Source organism: Strongylocentrotus purpuratus, unplaced genomic scaffold (genome assembly GCF_000002235.5).
Source record: "Strongylocentrotus purpuratus isolate Spur 01 unplaced genomic scaffold, Spur_5.0 spur5_contig_837, whole genome shotgun sequence".
Taxonomy (NCBI): Eukaryota; Metazoa; Echinodermata; class Echinoidea; order Camarodonta; family Strongylocentrotidae; genus Strongylocentrotus; species Strongylocentrotus purpuratus.
The window spans coordinates 691,692-712,326 of record NW_022145543.1 but is presented as its reverse complement, the minus strand read 5'-3'; the positions used below and the strand labels follow the sequence as shown (position 1 = coordinate 712,326).

At 35.7% G+C, this 20,635-nt stretch overlaps 2 protein-coding genes across 2 annotated transcripts in view; one reads left to right on the top strand and one right to left on the bottom strand.

Annotated features, from left to right (window-relative positions):
• The window catches only part of LOC100889203 (cytoplasmic phosphatidylinositol transfer protein 1), a 62,958-nt gene extending 46,948 nt beyond the window's left edge, over positions 1 to 16,010 (bottom strand). The window contains exon 1 of the mRNA XM_030986285.1: positions 15,869 to 16,010. Within this exon, the coding sequence (XP_030842145.1) occupies positions 15,869 to 15,916 (48 nt within the window). The 5' untranslated portion in view covers positions 15,917 to 16,010. The remainder of the gene's footprint in view (positions 1 to 15,868) is intronic.
• A 6-nt stretch (positions 16,011 to 16,016) lies between these two features.
• On the top strand, positions 16,017 to 20,274 carry LOC582719 (autophagy protein 12-like). The gene is made up of 4 exons (XM_782661.5): positions 16,017 to 16,220; positions 17,095 to 17,231; positions 17,648 to 17,710; positions 18,179 to 20,274. Exons 1-4 carry the CDS (start codon positions 16,100 to 16,102, stop codon positions 18,236 to 18,238), a joined length of 381 nt encoding a protein of 126 aa, XP_787754.1. The 5' UTR covers positions 16,017 to 16,099; the 3' UTR covers positions 18,239 to 20,274.
• Positions 20,275 to 20,635: the final 361 nt, after the last annotated feature.

Here is a 20,635-nt window from a genome sequence, read left to right as displayed (position 1 = left end):
TTAATAAAACACTATGGCCATATTTCTAACTTGAGGTCAAGGTGAAACCCTGACTTTGTGTGCGGAGTTAATCCACCAACATACATGTACATTTACATGTACATCTTACTTCTACCCAAGATAAAGTTTTGCAGGTTTAAATACGTGAGTCATGCAAACTTCTTCATCACACCATGTAGCTGCTGGTAGTAAGGCTATCCAGACTGCCAGCTGGGCAAGTCATCAGGGGCAGCATGTCAATGGATAGTGGGAGACATACCAATGACCAGTCAATAGATACCTACTATCACATGCTGGTCATAGCAATGAGGGTACATTTCATAGTTCATTTCACCCTGTTTATACAGGCGCCACTATATTATCTACTACTGCACTGTGAGGGGAGAAGATTTCTTGTCTTGTTAAATCATCTTGCTTGCATGCATGTAAAGTACAAGTCCTGTAAGTTGCACTTACAGAAGAACCTTGATATGAGAAAAAATCTTTTTGGAACAGAGGAAATCACTTTCTTCCATGTAAACCTAGCTGTTATATAGGGGCAAAAAACAATACAATGCAAAGAAGTGAGACCAGCAAAATCATAGTGTTATATAATTATCAGCACTTGTCCTTTATAACAAGGTTCCACAGTCCTTCATTTACGCAAGATTGAATAAATGTATTTTGTTTCAAGCAAAGAGTAGATTCTGACTTTCAGTAAAATAGATGTATTTTCAATGGATCTTCCTCATGCAGAAAGTTTCTCCATACATGTACAGTACATACATACACATAAATACTTTTAGGAATATAGCCACTGCGTGGAAATGACTCTGAGTATTAAAGTAAGAAGTGAATGTATTCAGTTGAATAAGTGAAATCTTTTCCCCAGGGTACAATCATCTTTTTCCTTGACATTCAGTTCGGTTTTTAGATGTTCAAAGACTTTATTTCTCTGAAAAACTATCGGAATAACTCTCAATACACAATCTCCAAATATTACTTTCATCAATATTCTGTAAAGTAAACAGTATCACACCTCTCCAAGTAAGAAAGAAAGATAGCTGAAGTCATACAGTTTCTGGACAAATGCTACCCGGTTTCTCTCCATATCAAGCTTGAAATCTTCCAGCCTTCACCTCTCCGCCATGACGCCGTAAGGCCGATAAGGATCACTCTTGGATCGAAGAGTGGGATGATTTATAAATCCAAGAGGACATTCAAGACGACGCAAAGCTGAAAGAAAGCTGAAAGTTATCCTATCCTTCCACTCCTTATCTCATCTTCTCTTCGTATTATTTGCAATGGGCTCTCAAATCAAGATCGGGTAGGATTTGTGTATGTCTTCCCCAAAACATATGTTTAAAGAATGATATACATGTATGATGTTGTGTTAGATCATAACATTTCTTAGGGTGCATTACTGCATTCAGTGGAGCAGGACTGTGAAACAGTTATACAGTACATACATGTACACTGATCAAATTGCTTACATGAAACACATTTTTTTTAAAGGAGATTGTTCATCCACCTGAATGTAGATACATGCATACATTTTTTTTCTTCTTCAAGAATCAGGATCAGATCTTCAAAATATAAACACATAAAACATGCAAGTTCTTTCACAAAATGCTCCAAGAGTTAACAGAGTAAAAGAGACAATATGTCAACCAAACTCATTTTTCAGTTAATGCATGTGATAAAAGAGAAACAGCTTCTTTATCTATTTTTTCTTCTCCAAAGTGTGTTTAAAAATTTAATGATACAAAATGGAGATGTAGTTAATTTTGCAAATTATTTTACAAAAAAATTAATTTGGTATTTACGGTAGCTTCCTTTTTTATCATCTCTTTCAAAACATTTTGAGCTGATTTTAGGCTGTATCACAACAGTATGTTTTATCACTTTTATACCACATCCACAAACACAATTATGCAAGGGATATCCAATAAATATTTATGCCATGCATGTTCAAAAAGCCTTCTAGTATCATATTTTCTATTCTTACACTCTTCATGTATTCGGTGATGATAGAATAATTTTTTAATTTCCTCCCTTGTCAAGCATCATGTCAGATTTTCTCTGATATAATGAATACCCTTGACACTTTCTTGTAGAATAGCTGGAGGCTAATAATATCTCATTGAATAGAACTTGTACATCTTTTCAACACCCACAATACACCTACAGGCCCGTGGAGAGAGTTTTTAATCACTTTCAATATTCCAAATAAGTAGCAGCTGATGCTTGAGAGCATGCACAAGCTGAAAGTGATAAAGAAAATATTGCTTGTAAGGAAAGGAGTATCAGTTGAAAAGGGAAAAGAAGGCTTTATAATCTCTTGCTGGACAAATTTATGATGTAACACACTAATATTCTTGTACATGTTCACCATCATGAAATCAAGTTGCATGTAGAGACACTTAGTATAATAATTAACAAACACAAACTTGAAATGTATGTATAGAAATGATTGATTAAGTAAACTAAATTTGCCCTTGTTTCTCATGGAAATCACATCTGGACGGTGAAAGAAAAAGTTTGAGAACCTCTGCTCTAGATCAACGACCTGCAGTCACATGGCCAGCAGTTACAGTAGTCACACTGTAATCATGGGTTCCTTGGTTCTAAATTTGATTACCAAACCTTGATCAAAAATTCATCAAATAATTGCATCTGGAGAAGCTATCCATGCAATGTAATAAAAACCTTGAATTTAGATTCTCAATATCCATGGAAATTTTGATATTCCCAGTAATTTGGAGAATCTCTTTTTTTTCTGGCAACTTGCTTGATATCATGATATTAATGGGTCACACATGAGAACTAGAAGGACAGATGCCATACAAAGCACACAGGGTTTACATGTACACGTAGCTTCCTTTTGCCACTAAACTCAGGATGTGCGATGCGTTGTTATTGTTGCAGAACTCATACACCAATCTGCTTTCATTTCCTGCTGCTCAATATCTAATTCAACAAATATTTGCCGTCAGCGCATCCTGTTGACATGGGTTGTTCGTGGAAGGGACCCAACAATCATGTAATACAAAGCGTTCATATTCATATCAGATTCGTAGTGGAATCACACTGGCAATTGGTAACCATGCGTAGCCTCATATTCGTTTATTTATTATGCTTGGGTATCATGTATTGTGTGGGCATCTTTCACACCCCAAATTAGTCTTGTGAAATTGAAATAACTTCAGGAGATCTACACATGGTTGGATATATGATTGTCTAAAGGTATGCAACCTTTGACATTAGAACTTGGTTGCGTCAATAGCTCTTTGATAGCAGCATCAGGGCCCACTGAAATGAGGGTTAATGAATGTACATGTATTGCACCTTGCCATTGAATTAACTGTCTTAACATCTTCAGTAGATGGTAATACTGTGAGTGACCTTTGACATTGGCTAGAGTTGCTTTAATAACATGGCTGCCTTAAGTTCTCACTGATTTCAAGTCCAGAGCTAATTCAAAATGGTGGCACAAAAAACATGTAGTTATTAGTATGTGGCTTTTCATCAATCTGCTGAACTTCCTTAGCATCTTCAGTAGATCTAGATATGCACCGTGGGTGACCTTGACCTTGGCAAAGAGTTGCTTTAAATAACATGGCTGCCTGAAGTTCTCACTGATTACAACACCAGAGCTAATTCAAAATGGTGGCACAAAATACTTATTACTCCAGCTTTTCATCAATCTGCTGAACTGTCTTAGCATCTTCAGTAGATATGAGTTACATGTACACTGTAAGTGACCTTTGACATTGGCATAGAGTTGCTTTAAATGACATGGCTGCCTGAAGTTCTCACTGATTACAACACCAGAGCTAATTCAAAATGGTGGCACAAAATACTTATTAATACAGCTTTTCATCAATCTCCTGAACTGTCTTAGCATCTTCAGTAGATATAGAGATACACTGTGATTGACCTTTGACCTTGGCATAGAGTTGCTTTAAATGACATGGCTGCCTGAAGTTATCACTGATTTCAGCTCCAAAGCTACAGTGTAATTCAAAATGGTGGCACAAAATACTACTACAGCCTTTCATCAATTTGCTGAACTGTCTTAGAATCTTCAGTAGATATAGAGATACACTGTGCGTGACCTTTGACATGGGCAAAGAGCCATTGGGAGAGTGTGAGAGAGAATATTGAGGGGAAGCAGATATGATGAAGAGTGATATTTTTTAGTTTTTTTTTTTTTTAAATATGTACAGTATTCAAGAGAATATACAATATACCTACATGCATACAGGTTTGAAATCTCATCTATAAAATCTCTATAATAGATCTTTGAAATGGTTAAATCTATAATATATATAAACAGTTGCCATAAAGTTTGGAAGAAAAGTGAGCTTTTAATTTATTTTGACTCTAACTCAAATGAGCAACCCCTCAACAATAAACATATACTTCAAACTCTTTCTAAATGAAAACGTAATATTCTGCAAGAGAAATAAAAAATAAAAAATCTTATCAGACCCCAAATAATCCCTAATGCATATACAACTGTACATGTAGTGCTTCTAATTCAAAAGGAGATTAAATTGTATACATTGTGCATGAGAAAGATTATAGCTCATGTAAATTTTATGTCACTGTAAGGTATCAATTCAACATTTAAGTAACTGCACATTCTTTAAAATGTAATCTTGTTAGAAGCCTTTGTTGTCAACACTTTTAAAGGTATAACTTGATGTATTTGACAGAGTCACTATATGCCTGAAACTTATAGACAATTCATTCAAGTAACATTAAAGTAAATGAACATTATTGAACTTTAAACAATAAAATGAAGTATCAATTGATTCCAAAAAGAATTCCAGTTGAATAGTGGTACTAATAACATAAAATCACAAATCCACAAGCAAATTACAAAGATTTAATCATAGTGCCCTGTACTACGGAAGCTAAATTGTTCATAGTTGATGACCAAATGTACTTGTACCGGTACACTTGTAGTGCTTCTAATTCAAAAGGAAAAATTGTATACATTGTGCATGAGAAAGATTATAGCTCATGTACATTGTATGCTCAAAAATCCCCCTCTCTCCCTTTTTTGTCTGTCTGTCTCTGTCTGTCTGTCTCTCTCTCTCTCTCTCAACTTTTTTCTCTCTCTCTTCCTCCTTTCCCTCTCCTCCATTTCCTTTATCATATTTGTTTTTCTCTATATCTTTCTACTACCTTCCTCAGCACACAAACCATACACCCACACTTGCATCACACATGGTCTCTCTTTAAATTTCAGGTACCCTTTAAAAACTACATGTACACATAAAATCCTGTTTTCAAAATTTTACGACCAAAGGCATTCTGAACTCCTCTTTAGCCAAATCAAAGAGATACTACAAATCTGTACCCTGGTCTTCCAGACTTTTTTTCTTTCATACCATGTTTTCCCATACCAAATCCCTATCTTTCAGCTCAGGCCTGAAGCTTGGTCTAAATATAAACACCACATCTTCCATTATCAATACCAAATGGGTATCCCGAAGATATCTATTTCATTCCCAAAATATCTTCCAATCCTCACAAGTTCTTCATTTAAACGTTAATTTTTTTCTTCTCCTGACCATCACTGATCCCCAGACTTCTAGGGATCCACACGCGGCTCACATATTTCTGCAAGTGTGCATATGGGGTATCAATGATACGAGAGATAGGCGTGAGATGGAGGTCTAAAAATACATTCTTAATCAAATTGGACCGGTATCTCCTCCTTGATTCTACATGCGTATACTTAACAATCACTGCATCACGACCAGTCTTCCCTACCCAGACATGCAATCACTGTCCTAAATGGACAGATCAATACTACAAGTACATGTATATTAAGAAAGTTTTGGTTTTCAAGAGCCTTCAAAAGAACAACTAAAGCAAGGCCTACTATACATGTGCAATTCAAATCATTTATAGCAGATACTGATAAATGTGTTAAGTTGTATAATCTTGGAAAGAAGAGTCTGGGGAATGCTTTTCTACACTTTTTCATACCATAATGTATGTTTGATGCCACTACCAGCATTAATGTTATTATCATCCATCCCATAAGCATCATCATCAGTTTACAGATTACATCACAATTTGACCTTGTGTTTATCAGTAAAGAAATTGGATAATCATATTATGATTGTTCAATAAAATGAAAATAAAGAATATTTTGTTTTTCTTGCCCCCCCCCCCCCCTTTAATGCAAGCAGCTTTTATGCTGCATGCTGTTTGGGCCATCATCTTCACGACACTGTATGCATAACAAGACTATTACTGTATATCTCTACATGTACGTACAGCTCTAGGGTGGAAAAGTGTTTCATTCCGTTTACGTCACTTGACCGACTTTGGATTTTGGCTGCTCCAGGAGGGGTGATGCCCCGCCTCCGAGGCTTGGCGATGACAGACTTAGAGATAGCAAGTTATCAGCCAGAATAGGCCTGTCTTCATCAGCTCAAGATTGCCAAATAGCCCGCTATTTCTGATTTGGGAAATAATCCCGAAGTTACAAATCGCGTCTTCATCAGCTCAAGATTTGACCTTGAATCTTGAAACTCGAGCTCGAGAAATTAGGTTGAGATATTTTGCTCAGCGTTTGCGCATAGTGCGAGTCTTCGAGCTTGCGAAGACGAACCGGACAAGTAGCGGATATTTTGCCAAATAGCGAGATATTTTGCAATCTAGCCCAAGATATCTTGGGATGATTATCTTGACCAAATATCCCGCTAATTGCAACTTCGGGCTGATGAAGACGGAAATTAACTGGATAATTTGCGATCGGGATAGTTCAAATAGCAGGATATTTGGCAATCTCGAGCTGATGACGACAGGCCGACTGACTCTCATTTAATTGACCTTGTTCAGGATCTTTACATGTATATCTGAAGAAGTTTTCTTTTCTTTTTCTTGAGGAACTGTACCAAATGAGCTTGGATGATCTTCATATTGGTCAGGTTGACTGTCTATCGTGATATCAACTGGATGACCAGAATTATAGCCTTCCGATAATTTGCATACAATAGAGGATCTTTTCAGGACATTGTTACATGCATTTACTAGAAATTGAAATGCAGTATTGCAGTACAGTATCTACATGTACACACCTCTATTAATAGACAGTGTACTTCGGCCAAAAAAATGCATGTTCGTATCTCTTTTATTACCTATAAAATGTGAATAATCACACTTGAGATTAGAAAAGAAAAAGAAAATCTTTTGTTAGTTGTTAAAAAAAAAATTACCCCCCAAAATGATTAATTCTGGTCACATTGAAATTTTTCTGACATATTCTTTGATTTGGCTTTGCCAAGTTGAGCAGGCGCCTCTGGTTGTCGTTCTGACTTCTAAAGACTCCGATCGTGCCTCTGCATACAAAATGTTGAAAATAATACTAGAATATGTATGAATTCATGTAATAAAAGTCACAGGTTGAGTATTGGATGTTTACGTCATGAACTCTTATTCAACCCAACACACACAAGCACAATTTCTCTCTCTCTCTCTCTCCCTCTCTCTCTCTCTCTCTCTCTCCCTCTCTCTCCCTCTCTCTCTCGCTCTCTCTCTCCCTCTCTCTCTCTCTCTCTCTCTCTCTCTCTCCCTCTCTCTTCCTCTACCCCAAGAAAGTATTTCTGGTAACCTTTTTAACATTTATATAATAATGGGCCAATAGTAAAAATTTCCTGGGGTGTATTTGTGTGCCTGAAGATCAGAGTACACTTTCAAAAAACCTGTACATGTTATGCACCAGTGACAATTATATTAATCGCAGAAAGTTTAAAATCTGATATGATAAATCAAATCCATGCAAGAGTGAAAGCACATTTGATTTCTCTAAAGTATTCTTTTTGGGGGGTTTCTGATCTTAATGTTGGTGATTCTGCTTTTTTATTCTTATCTTTTGTGCATCACTTAAAAGATCACTTTCACTTCTCATTTCGCTAGCTGCAGACATCATACAAAAGAAGAAGGCTTTTCATTTTAGGATAAAAGAATGTCATAACAAAATAACAAATATCATTTGTTGCCAATTTGAAGATGAAACGCTGATTTGAATACTCGAAATTCTTTTTCCTGGACGGGTTAAGACCAGCTTTACTCCTCACTAGAGGACGTTCTCTGCCAAGACTAGTGTCTCTCATCCCCTGTTCATTTAGGGGTGCTGTGTAAAATCTACTAATTGATTGTCAGTTTGATCAAGGAGTGCCGTAATGACAGATTCAAGTTCAAATCAAATGCGATGCACTCTGCGTCTGGTACATGTAATGACTACACGTATAGTAGTCCACAATCCTGTCAGATCCTGCTCTTAGTCTAGCGGGGAAATACAAGGAAGCAGAGAGCGATTTAGCTCTGGAAAGCCCCATAAGAGCCGCTGGTAATAACAAGAAAATAATTAAATATCACTGGGAGGAAATCACACTAATAGTGTGTACAACACCAAATCCTAAACGAGCACCTGCGAACGGACGAGTTTTGTACACTGTTCTATTCTCTACATTTTATGTTAGGTGCTTTGAACTTTGAGAACCAGAAACAAAAATCAGAAAAAAAGCATATAATGGAATTTCATTTGAAAGGAACAATGCAGAAACTGTTCGTGTTTTCATCCACAATGAATATTTTTAAAGCCAACAAATCTTTTCCATCTTTCATACTATTCACCCCTCTTTAAAATCTGTGAACCAAATACGTTCACATACATTTCTATGTTCCCTTTTTTCCAAATGAGGTCCAGATTTGAAGAAAAATGATTACGATGCAAAATAAATCACAATGCTGCAGTTCTTGCCCCAAAATGTGCATGGTAAACAATTCACAAAGGTTTTGGTTTCAGGTTATATTTTGGTAATGTTAAAAAAACAGATTAATATCAGGAGAGACTAAAAGTTAAAACACCATGTAAGAATCATGCTTTTCTTTTCTTCAAAGAAGCCAATTCTTTCTGAAATGTAATTTTCACAGTTTCATTTAATACTGTACATGTGCTTGTTAATTATATTTAGTGGCATGTATCATCATTACAAGGTTATACGTCACATAATTGCTCCATGGTAAATTTACTAATTACCAAATTCCTAACTTCGACCCTTGACCCATTACTATACCTAGCCCTAATCCTTACCCCAAACCTAACTTACATTTGCTATAAGAAATAAAAACCCAATTGCTACTGTACATGTAAACATCTACCATCAATGAAATAAAACCTGTCCAGGCTCTAGAGTGACTGTTGACTGAGCATTTGTCAGATGCCCAACACCTGTCCAGCATTAAATCATAACTGAATCATCAAACCCTCCCAATTAACATGAAATTTAGATCATTTGGCCACTAAGCACAGAAATACGATAGTTTTCACCCGCTTTCTTGCATGCAAATAGACACCTGAAAGTATCTCTAATTGAAACAATGTCTTGCGCAACCTAACGAGGACAAGTTTTTTAGCGAGTGCACTTAAAAACTTGACCCACTCTAGTAATAGCTCAGGTTGCTCCTCTTCAAAGGCCCATTTACACCAAAATAAAAAACCATGGGTTTTTCCTGCATTCAAGAGTTTTGTCAGAAGTTGATAGACAACTACAATGTACCCATTTAAACAGTAATAAACATAATGAAAATGTAGAATAAAGAAGCCCACCTCCAGCCGAAACTCCCCTGGTTCTTTCAGTGTCAATTCTCATACTCAAAACACCAATGAATTAATCTAGTTTTTACTCACATGACTCTCCTACAGTGGCTTCCATACTATCAATATTATACGCAGGGCAGCAACAAGTCACGTATTGTTCATTACTCCCCCCCCCCCCCCCCCCCCCCCCCAAGAAAAAACAAAATAAAAAAATGTGTGTAGTATTGGCAAACACAAACCTTTCTAATGGGTTTTTCCAATAGTGTAAAAGGAAGTTAAATAAAATCATTGTTTATCAAATTGTTTTTTGGGCATTGTAAATGGGCCTCATGTTAAAATATGCCATGTGTGCAGAACTAGTGAAACCCGATCGACTAGTGATGAAAAACAAGGGTATGTAGCCCCTTTGCAATTCAACAATTGCGTACTATGACCTTTGTATACAATTTCTAATATATATCAATAGAATTTGAAATAGAGCAGTAGAACCTTGAATTGGGAGCAATATTTTACTTGGGTGCAAGGTAAGAATTTTGATAAACTGCCTAAAAGGGTCATTGAGTTTTCGATAAAAATTTTGCCCCTGTTAAATGTTTAATGCATACAGAATTTCATGTAAAATCACAATTATAGTTTGTCTTTAAAGACCTGATCAAGCCTCATACCGGTAGATACATGTTACTTGTCACAGTGTGAGATATCATTAAAAATGGCATTTGGACATTATGTACTTTTCAATTTTTACTGCTTTTCAAATACTTCTTGATTGGGGAAATTGGCTTCTTGATTCGGACAACAGCAAAATTAATATTACATTGTAAATGTCATTCTCATTCTCTGTAGAGAGATAAGGATAACACCCTCATATTCAACTTATTTTGCCTTGAAACATAAACGAGCTCAAGCTTTCCTCTTACCCCAATTCATGTTTTAACAAGTCCTTTGAAAGCCCTCAAGATTTGCGTGGGAGCAATACTTGGAGTTAATGATGAGTGTTTATTGCTTTAGCGTGTCTTGGGAAAATAACATTAGCACCTTCTCTGGGCTTTCTTTGCCTGATCAAATTACAGGCGCCATGAGTGGGTTTACACTCTTAAGTCATTTAAAACACATGTAAACCACTGGAACTTGGAAGCAAGTCGTCATGTTTCTAAAATCTGGATGATATAGTAAAATAGACAAGTCCATGTTTTGTTTCATAACAGAGTCATAAAGTGTAAAAGATTTTTATTATACCTGTACAAACATGTATATCTGTACATACATGTATACTGTATCTTTGATGTTATTATTATTAGTCCACATCAATACTATTCTGCAGCTCGGATAAGACCAAATAGCAAGGAAAACGACCTTTTAAAGTCATAATTTTGTTATTTTTAACATTCATTGCTAAAAAAAACTTTTTAAAAATTAGTGTTGTCGGCAACCCCAGAGTCCTACATCCTAATCACTTTCCTGCTATGCAGTGTATGGATCATTTGTGTGCACTTGCTATTAAAGTGCAAACTCTAATGTTTGATTATTGTTCATTAAAGGGATAGTTGAGTTCTGTTGCAGAGGGCGCTACACAAAATAATTTTTTGTGAGATAATGAAAAACTGAGTGTCAAATTTGAAAGAACATAATATTTAAATGACAAAATTATCTTTGTTTGATCAAAATCGGTTCAGAGACGGCTGAAATATAACGATTTCTAATACTTGTGTACCACCACAAATATTAGATATTTTGAAAAATTTGAAAAAACCGTTGAAAAAAACCGAAATAACGTCTTTTACGTCGTATTTCAGCCAATGCCGATATTGGCTTTTTTGTTGGCATTTTCCTGTTGCTTATATTACTCACAATTAGCCGGCTCATGTATTGTTATTTTTAATTAAATAATTAATTAACGGTCACCATGTTTTTTTTTAAAGTGGAGCTGAATTGGTATGATCGTATTGGCTAAATTTCACACATTTTGGGGTCTAAAATTATCTTCATAGCATTTTTAGGTTCTAAAAGGGCACTAGAAATGTCATACCGGTAGATGAGAATAAGAGCAATAATCATGCACTTTGAAGGCATTTGCGGTCTGAAAACAGAACTCAACTATCCCTTTAATAGTTATCAAACAAATTAATGGAGTTCACAAGTTCAGTGTGTGCACAAAGTCAATGGCATGGCAGATACAGTAGTATTACAGCCTACATGAATTGACCAGTACATGTACATGTAAATGATACACTTTTAAGAAGTATGGTGGAACAATTTACAACCAGACTCTGCTCTGGTATCATTCATAATTGAAGACAACTGATTTTCACTAAAAAGTTGACATTATGTACAGTGTACAGCTCACTTGCTTTCTGGATCAAATAGTTGGTTTTTGATATTACAGAAATCACCTCATGAACATACCACAGATTTATGTGGATTTGTCCCAAGGATACTGTAAGTGCAGCTACAGAAACATTCATTTCTTCTTCCTATTTTATGCTCAAAGCAGCCTATGACTACCTGTCCTTCCGTTACCACTATTTGTCCTTCGTTACCAGCTTTGGTAATGGAAGGACAACTTTTAATTCATTTTAATTAATTAACAAAGGAGGGTTTTAAGACTACATGAACACTAAATTGTAGGCCTACCTAAACTTGCTTTGCATTGTAATTTTTAGTGTTCTTCGACTACTCTTTTCAGTACAATATTGAAAAATGACCCTTTTTAGGTAACGGAAGGACATTTTTCAAGGAGTAAATAAAGAAGTCACTGAAGCGGAACGAACCATTGAAATCAATAAAAAACATGAAAATCTTAATTTTGTATATCTTGTAGGTTAGAAACATGATTGTGATGACATGTAAATGTTACATGTTATGTGAAGGACATTAACACTTTTGTGTGATAATTTTTACTTTTGAAAGGTTAATAAGGGTAATTAAACAATCGAAATTTTGGCCACAACGCTCTAATTAAAGTTATTTTTTACTAACAGGCGAGTAACAGGCGAGTAACAGGCGAGTATAGATCTACAAACATACATTGTAAATGCATACAAGTAAATGTAGATACCCCAATAAAGAAAAGAAATATTTCATATCACTATCAACAATAATAAACATAAATGTACATTAGCTACAAAGCACATTTAGCCCACCTGCCCTAATAATCAGACACTCAAAGCATTCAAGGAATAAATTCTGACCAGGCACCTATTTACTACACCTCGGTATAGAGCACATGTACAGTATGTAAATTTATTGTAAAAGGACGCACCACAAAGTACATTAAATGTACAGAACACCTGCACATGTGATCCACAGTCTGTTGACATGCTTGCCAGACCATAACACCTCTACATACAGTACATGAACTATTAAACATCGATCGAAACTCTGTCGCATGACAAAGGAAATGGTTAGATTTGATTAACGATCTAGTACTAGGTATCCCTTTTTTACATACATGTACATGTACAGTATACCAATTAACACTTCCTGTTTCCCAGACACTGTCATATACATGTATATCATACATTAATAAAATGGGCACATATACATGTAAAGTCATAAATGATACTGTGGAATTACAATTTACAATGAAAATGAAACCCGTTTTACCCAGGGAAATTTGACATAATGCTTTCAAAGGGTCTAGCTTGTATGCGGAAGTCTCAAGTTGTCAGATAATTGAAGGATTCTGGCCTTGTGGCTGAGTGGGAAATGACTAATTCTAAGATAGGAACCTACTCCCAGACAAGGAGGGAAATAATTGACAGTGAAATGGCCAGAGAGTGGAAAGCCAGGAAAGAGGGTTCATGTTGACAGCAAATTTGTATACAAGTACATAGTCGGGCATGCAGGTGAAATGCTTAAATTGTTAAATGTTACTTCCAAAAACGAGGTCCTGAAAGCTCTTGAAAGCTCAAAGACAAATAAGGTCTACAATGTATGACATGTACATGTACTTTCTTCAAGATTTGACAAGTTTTGCAAAATACACACTGTACATGTACATTTTAATGTACAATGTAGAATGTACGCATGTCCTGTATCTACTAGTGTTTGAGATTACTATTTTGATTAAGTTGGTTTCTACAGTATGTGGAGTATTAACTGTTTCCATTTGATCTACTAACTCTGAAAATTATGTCTACATGTTTGTACAGTATCTACTGTATACTAAAATTATATACATGTACCATACAATTACAATTTAATACATGTATTTATGTCTATAAACTCTTAAATACACAAACTGCTATATCAAAGTGATCAGACACAAACAATATTTAGCCAGGAATATGAGGCACCCTTGTGACCCTTGTTCATCATTTGAAAGTCCTACATAACAACTAAAGTGCCCCCTCCCCCAAATGCTAATATAGAGACTGCTAGTATAGAATTCTGGTTGATTAATCAAAGGGCAATCCAACCCTTGTAACAAGTTGATTCGTATGAAAGCAGAAAAAATAACAGAAACAGAATGGCAAAAGTTTGAAATGAATCGGACTAATAGTAATTTTATGACTGTTTGAAATATGAGATCACTAGTCTATGTGAATCTCAAATTGGTACTTCGGTCAGTGGATGGACAGACGGACAACCTGAAAACATCATGCCTCCGGCAGCTTTGTAGCGGAGGCATAAAAACTATGGGTACTAAATCTACCACAGTGGGCAAGCCATAGCCAGTTATATATTCTCTAGTTAAAGACCCATATCAATTTCAAGATAAACTCTATCCCCAAATGTGTAAACTGAATACTCCAGTAGGTTAAAACATGTGTTGTAAGGTATTGCAGGCATACCGGTAGATTTTGTCATTTTGATATTTTGTTGAAGCCTAAAACATTAGACACAGTTATTACTACCATCGTATTTTACTATACAAATATAATGAAGGTGTATTTTATTAACTATCAAATGAATTTATCAGGGGGTCACAAACACAAAACTGTCATAAAATGACTTTAATGAAATAATCGCGATTGTATTTTATAAGCAATTCTTTTGTACATGTACATACTTACTGAATTATTTTGTATCTCTTGTCCCCTGCTACTATTTTCAATCTGTTCATTTCTTAATTTATTAAATAATTGCAGTTTTCCTAAAATTCCCCTTTTTTAAATGAGGCAAAATATTAACCGCCCCCCCCCCCCCGAAAACTACCCCTCAAGGACAACAACCACCCCCTGAGGATATTAACCCCCCCCCCCCCCCCAGGACAACTAAGGACAACCATCCTGAAAACAATTACCCCTCCACCTATTCATTAAAGGAGAAGCTTGTCTACCCTGATAACAAGGTAATTTTTTTGGGGGGTGGGGTAATTTTCGGGGGGGGGGGGGGGGTAATTGTCCTGGGGGAATTTTGGTTTTGATGAGGAGGTAATTGTCCTCGGTGGGTTTATTTTCCAGGGGGTAATTGTCCTAGAACCGGAAATTCAACTACATGTAAGCCTTAATTTGTCTCAGTTCCTAGTCCTACATGTAGTAGTAATTGTTAGAAATATTAGTATTGTTGTAATGAAATGTCTAGACAGTCAAGATTAAAAGCTTTTTCATGAAATGGTTTAGGAAGATCAGAGACACCTCCGTAGTTAGGGGATAAAGTTATTAGTGTCTCGCTGCTGGTTTCAGGACTCTGCCTCTCACTCTCTGCTCTGGAATAGATGGCAAAAGTGCACCCCTCTACTCAGTCAGGCTAGCCTAGCCTTGCCCTTGGCCTTGATCATGATAAGTTACAGTAAGGCAGAGGTTGATTGAAGTTTTAGTTTTGTTTCTCTTTATATCTGTAGAAAGTCTAGGTCTAGTATGTCTTCCCCTCTTATTTTTGTTTATTGTTTATTCATTGTTTATAATCTTCATGTAAATATGTTAGACTATGTGGACCTCTGCTCTTGCAGTCGAATCAGTAATAGATCTAATGCACTTTCGCAGCAATCAACATGATCCATACACATATTAAAGAGTAGTTGTACAAATGTAGAACTTATTTACTAGTCTCCTGCTAAACTATATCAAACCTGAGCTGAAGCCCCGATCAAACAGTCATCAAGGTCGTTTTTAATTGACACTCCCGAAAACGCGCTAATTGTCCAATAACTAGGAGCCGCGATCGCGAGGGCTGCGAAACTTCGCATCCACCTGCGCCCGAACTGCGGGCCTTGGTCAGCAGACCGTGTCGTTCTTCTTGATAACGACGAGAATAACATTTTCAAAAACTATTTCAAAAACTAATTTAACTGATGTATGAAATTATAATACTCACCTCTTCCACACTCAGAGGCATGCATATACGGTATTCCTTGATAAGCATATTTGTTACTCCACATGAAGCCAAAAAGTCAAAGAATTTTGTTTTCCTGAACTGAAGTTGAAGTTTTCTGCTCAAAACCGACGACGTTTCAAGAACCGATTAAACGATTTGTTTTGATATCGATATCGACGAATCTAGCTAGCTTCGAAGTCAACACTTGTCTTTGGTCTAAAATACTAAGAAATGGCAGAAGCACAGAGTACAACTGGAGCTGGAGATGAAACAGCTGATCCTGGAACACAGAATGACCAGATTAGTAAACAAACGAAGGAAGGGGATGTGGTCAAAAAGAAATCAGATAAGGGTAAATAATCATACTCTCACTCTCTTCCGGATATTGTAGTCCCGTGTGTTTTCGTTCATGTTAGTTAGAAATAGTCCAGACAATCTGCAATGAAGCCTGAAGGTTTAACTGCAATTCTGCGTTAATAAACCTATTTCGTCGCGTTTTTTTATTCATTTTTATTATGTATTACACAAAATTTATGCTTATCTCTGAAGACGAACACAGAAAGCATTTTGCAGGGACCAAAAACAATAGCAATCGTGACTCTATCAAGCCAGTGTCAGTGACTGAGTGAGTCATCATGGACATGACTGAGTTTTGTTTTTAACTATTTTTTAATTATATTTTATTGCATTCAAACTTGAATTTTCTTCAAATTTATGACCTAAACTAAGTGTCTAAAGACTCTAAAGACAAGAGGGCACTCATTCATAGAGTCATTGTGTGTTGGAAAAACATTAATATCTCAAACACCACTGTACACGTACTGTAAGCCCTCGTAAAAAGTCGTCGGACTACTAGAGACTTAAAGTAAGAGGAAAATGCCGACTCTGATAAATGATGATGATGATGGTTATGATGATGATAGAAGGTGGTAATCTTTTTAATTCTTATTCATTCTCAATAGACTACTAGAGACTTAAAGTAAGAGGAAAATGCTGACTCTGAGTCTGATAAATGATGATGATGATAGTTATGATGATAGAAGGCGGTAATCTTTTTAATTTTTATTCATTCTCAATAGACCTAGGGGTCTAGTGTCAATTTTATCACATCACAAAAGTGTGTCAACACACATATATAATAATGAAAGTTTCATCATTTTTTTTTCATGCATTTAAGTTGTGCTCAAAAGTTTAATTGTCTTAAATTTACTTCTTCATCCTTACAGTTGATATTCTACTCAAGGCGACAGGCAGTGCACCGATCATGAAGAAGAAGAAATGGGCTGTTGACGCCAACAAGAAGGTTGCATGGGTCATTGACTTTATCCATAAATACCTGAAATGTGATCCTTCACAGTCATTAGTAAGTCATGTGCTTCTAAAGTTCTAAGACCTTAATGTTGGTTTTGCATTAAATCACAGAAAAATATTTGTATGGTAAATGCGGCTTACTGTATGTACTTACATCTTCATCAACCCTTAATAAGCAATTAAAACTGCCTGAAAGTGCATATTGTAGTTTTGGACAAAGCAATTAAGGCGTGTCTTTCACTTGAATTCAACTTACAAAGGAAGGCATTGCCATTGCATATTTCTTTAAATCTAATGATTTTGTGTGTGTGTTTTAGCCCATTATAATGAAAAGGCACATTGTCACAATTTTTAATATTTGGAAGAAAAACAATTGGAGTAGGATCACACTATGAATGAATATCTTTTCTGTTATAATGTTTATTTAAAGATATATACCCGTTCATCTCTTCTTTCCCTATCTTTTAGTTCTTGTATGTGAATCAAGCTTTTGCACCAGCACCAGACCAAGAAATAAGAAATCTCTTTGAGGTAAGTATGATGGGGGTCGGGTGTCCACACATTAAACGATCATAAATGCCTTTTTTTCCTGTGGATTTAATGAAAATATTCGGCAAAAAGCACTAACCATCATGAATATTTGTTCTTTATGATATCGTCCAACAGAAGTAGAAATTTATGAAATATTTAAAGTTGAATTGATAGAGTAGATTTTGTATGTGGATATGTGCTGAGATCTTGTGAGTCTTGGAACGTAGAGCATGAAGAAAGGCGGAAAGTCTGCATGTTCCTTTTCAAAAGTCAGCTGCAGACTTGAGTCAAATTCAAGTTGCTAAGGATTTAGACTCTGCTTGGATTCATAATGTAAAACAAATTTCCAGGTTTCATTTATCTGTAGATTCTGACCCCAAATTGATCAACACGACTCTCTCCTTCTGAATTTCACTCCATCCATTTTTCTCTTTTGATCTTACAAAGTTATTTCTTTATTTCTTGCAGTGTTATGGTAGCGATGGCAGGCTTATACTCCACTACTGCACCAGTGAGGCATGGGGTTGATACTCTCCACACACAACGCAGACTGAGATATTGCAATGATACATAAAATAACTATTCAATACTGCATTTACTGTCAACTCGGAAGCTTTCACTTGCATGAAATGTTCGCAAATTTTGCGAATGGTTCAGACTTGTGAAATTTTCATGCCACATAACCATTAAATCCCACTGATACATCACTGTATTGTTTTATTGTGCGATTAATTTTTTTGCTTTGAAAATGGCCATTGTTAAAGAATCTTGAAAAATAGCATGTTGCACAAGTTTCTGACTTTACAGTAAATGGATGAATTTGTTATCATTTCAACTATTTGAGAATATGTATTGTTTGAATTTGGGCCTACGTCTTGGTGGACAGGTGAGTGCCATATGTGGTATTGTAGCATCAAGATAAAATGGTATGTAATGTTGACAGCAACATTGCTGGTATAACATTCACTAGACACATGGCACGTCCAGAAAAGTAGACTTTTAACTTGTGCTGATCTTTCTCTGTCTCTTTGTCTCTTCTCTGTTTTTAAGGTTTGTACAAGAGGAGAAGTTCTCCTGTTATATTGATATTCGATTGGACCAAATAATTTGTATTTAATGGATCATTTCTCATTGGTATTGCAATGCCATCACTATGTTCTGACATCCTTTTGTTGTAACATGGGCAACAACAGGCTAAACTGTGTTACAAATCAGTCCATATAAAATGCCTCATATATTGAGCTTAAATACAGTGTTGAACTAAGGGATATCAGAACATCATCTTGAACATTAAAGGTAAATCCTGGTTATGGAACACAACATAGACCTTTATTTTTGTCAACTGCTTGTTTGATTATGCTTCATGCGTGCTGATATTATAATGCAGACATGGGATGTAAACACGTTTGCAGATTGCAAATGAGATAAGCTATAAAGATATTGGCCGTTTTTTATAAACGTGTACCAACTTGAGTCTAGGTTCAAGCGGGTAGATTTAGTCCTCCGATGTAAAGTTCCTTATTCCTGTAAAAGCTACCATAGTTTTGTAACTAAATGGACAAGCTCAAATCGTTTCATGGAAATGATGCAAACAACTTCTCATTCCATGACTGGATTTATTTTGTCAATATATTTTGTTACAGAATTAGGCCTTAAAAAAAGATGTTGTATTGCCCTTTAGATGCCAAAAAATGGTTCGGTCGGTCAAAAATCCTTCTTTTTTTTTACTCCCTCTTTTGGCTGATATTTCTCAGGTTTTTTTCTTCTATAAAAACGGTTAAAAAAAAACCACCGTAGATTTCAAGTTTTGGGGGTTGGTCATGAAGGGCAATACAACATCTTTTTTTTTAGGCCTTGCAGTGACTTGTTCAGAATAAATATTTTGACACTTGGCAGATTAAAGACATTGTGAACAGTATTGTATAATTCATGATTATGAATTTTTCACCCACTAGATGCTGAATGATTCATGTCTCTTATTTCAAACTTCAGTATATTTTATCCCTCTTTTTCTTGAATGTATAATTGTACACTTGGGCCTCGTCTTATAAGAGCTGTTTGCGATTGATATGAATCACAACTACATCATAAGGGATAGGGGACTGCAAACTTGCGATTGATTTGGATCAATCGCAACTCTTTATAAGACAAGTCTGGATTTGGTGAGAGCCAGAAGGGTGTTGTCTCTTTGTAAAGTGCTATGAGTCAATGTCCTTCTTGCTCTTGACAGAAGATATGAAATTAACCAGTCGTAAATCTATCTGCTAGTGCTACTGATTTTTGGACACCTTTTTGGTGGATGTTTAGGTTTCTAAAATGTAGCATGTAGTATGTTTATTTTCATATTTTCCCTATTGTTAAATCATGTAATATTTTACAGCCATGTGCTCTTGTACCATAGCAACTCACTTCTATATGTAAAGCAACATTTAAGTGATAATTCAAATTTGACTTGATAACGATTTATCATTCGATCATGGACACCTTTTTTGTTATATTTCTTTGCTTCATTTTGTGGAAGCATTTATGTATATTTGAAATGATAATAAAGCACTTATTGTAAATATTTGTGTGTCACTGTCAGTTATAAATAGTTTAGTGTAAACATGTAGCAGTGGTCCAACAGTAGGGTTGACATTTCTCCTGGCTTGATATTGTGAATGATGTAGGATTAGGGATTGAATTGCAGCTTGGGTCATTGTTGTTGTTGCTGTTGTTGGTGGGGTTGGGTATAATGTGCAGGTTAAATTTGGATACAGGGTTACAACAGGATAAAGGGATGTTGCAAGATTGTCACCAGAGCATGTGTTCATATACAGTTTCATTAATTTTCTAATCATTGTTCTTGGCTTACGCATGGATTAAAACTGTAGTGGGTATTAAAACAAGGATTATCACCTATGAGAAACATGAAAAACTAAATCA

Excerpts from the sequence above, each read along its gene's own strand:
- LOC582719 (XM_782661.5), top strand. The coding sequence starts at position 16,100 with ATGGCAGAAGCACAGAGTACAACTGGAGCTGGAGATGAAACAGCTGAT. Across the intron at positions 16,221-17,094 it reads CAAAAAGAAATCAGATAAGG|TTGATATTCTACTCAAGGCG; the intron begins GTAAATAATCAT and ends TCATCCTTACAG. Across the intron at positions 17,711-18,178 it reads AAATAAGAAATCTCTTTGAG|TGTTATGGTAGCGATGGCAG; the intron begins GTAAGTATGATG and ends TATTTCTTGCAG.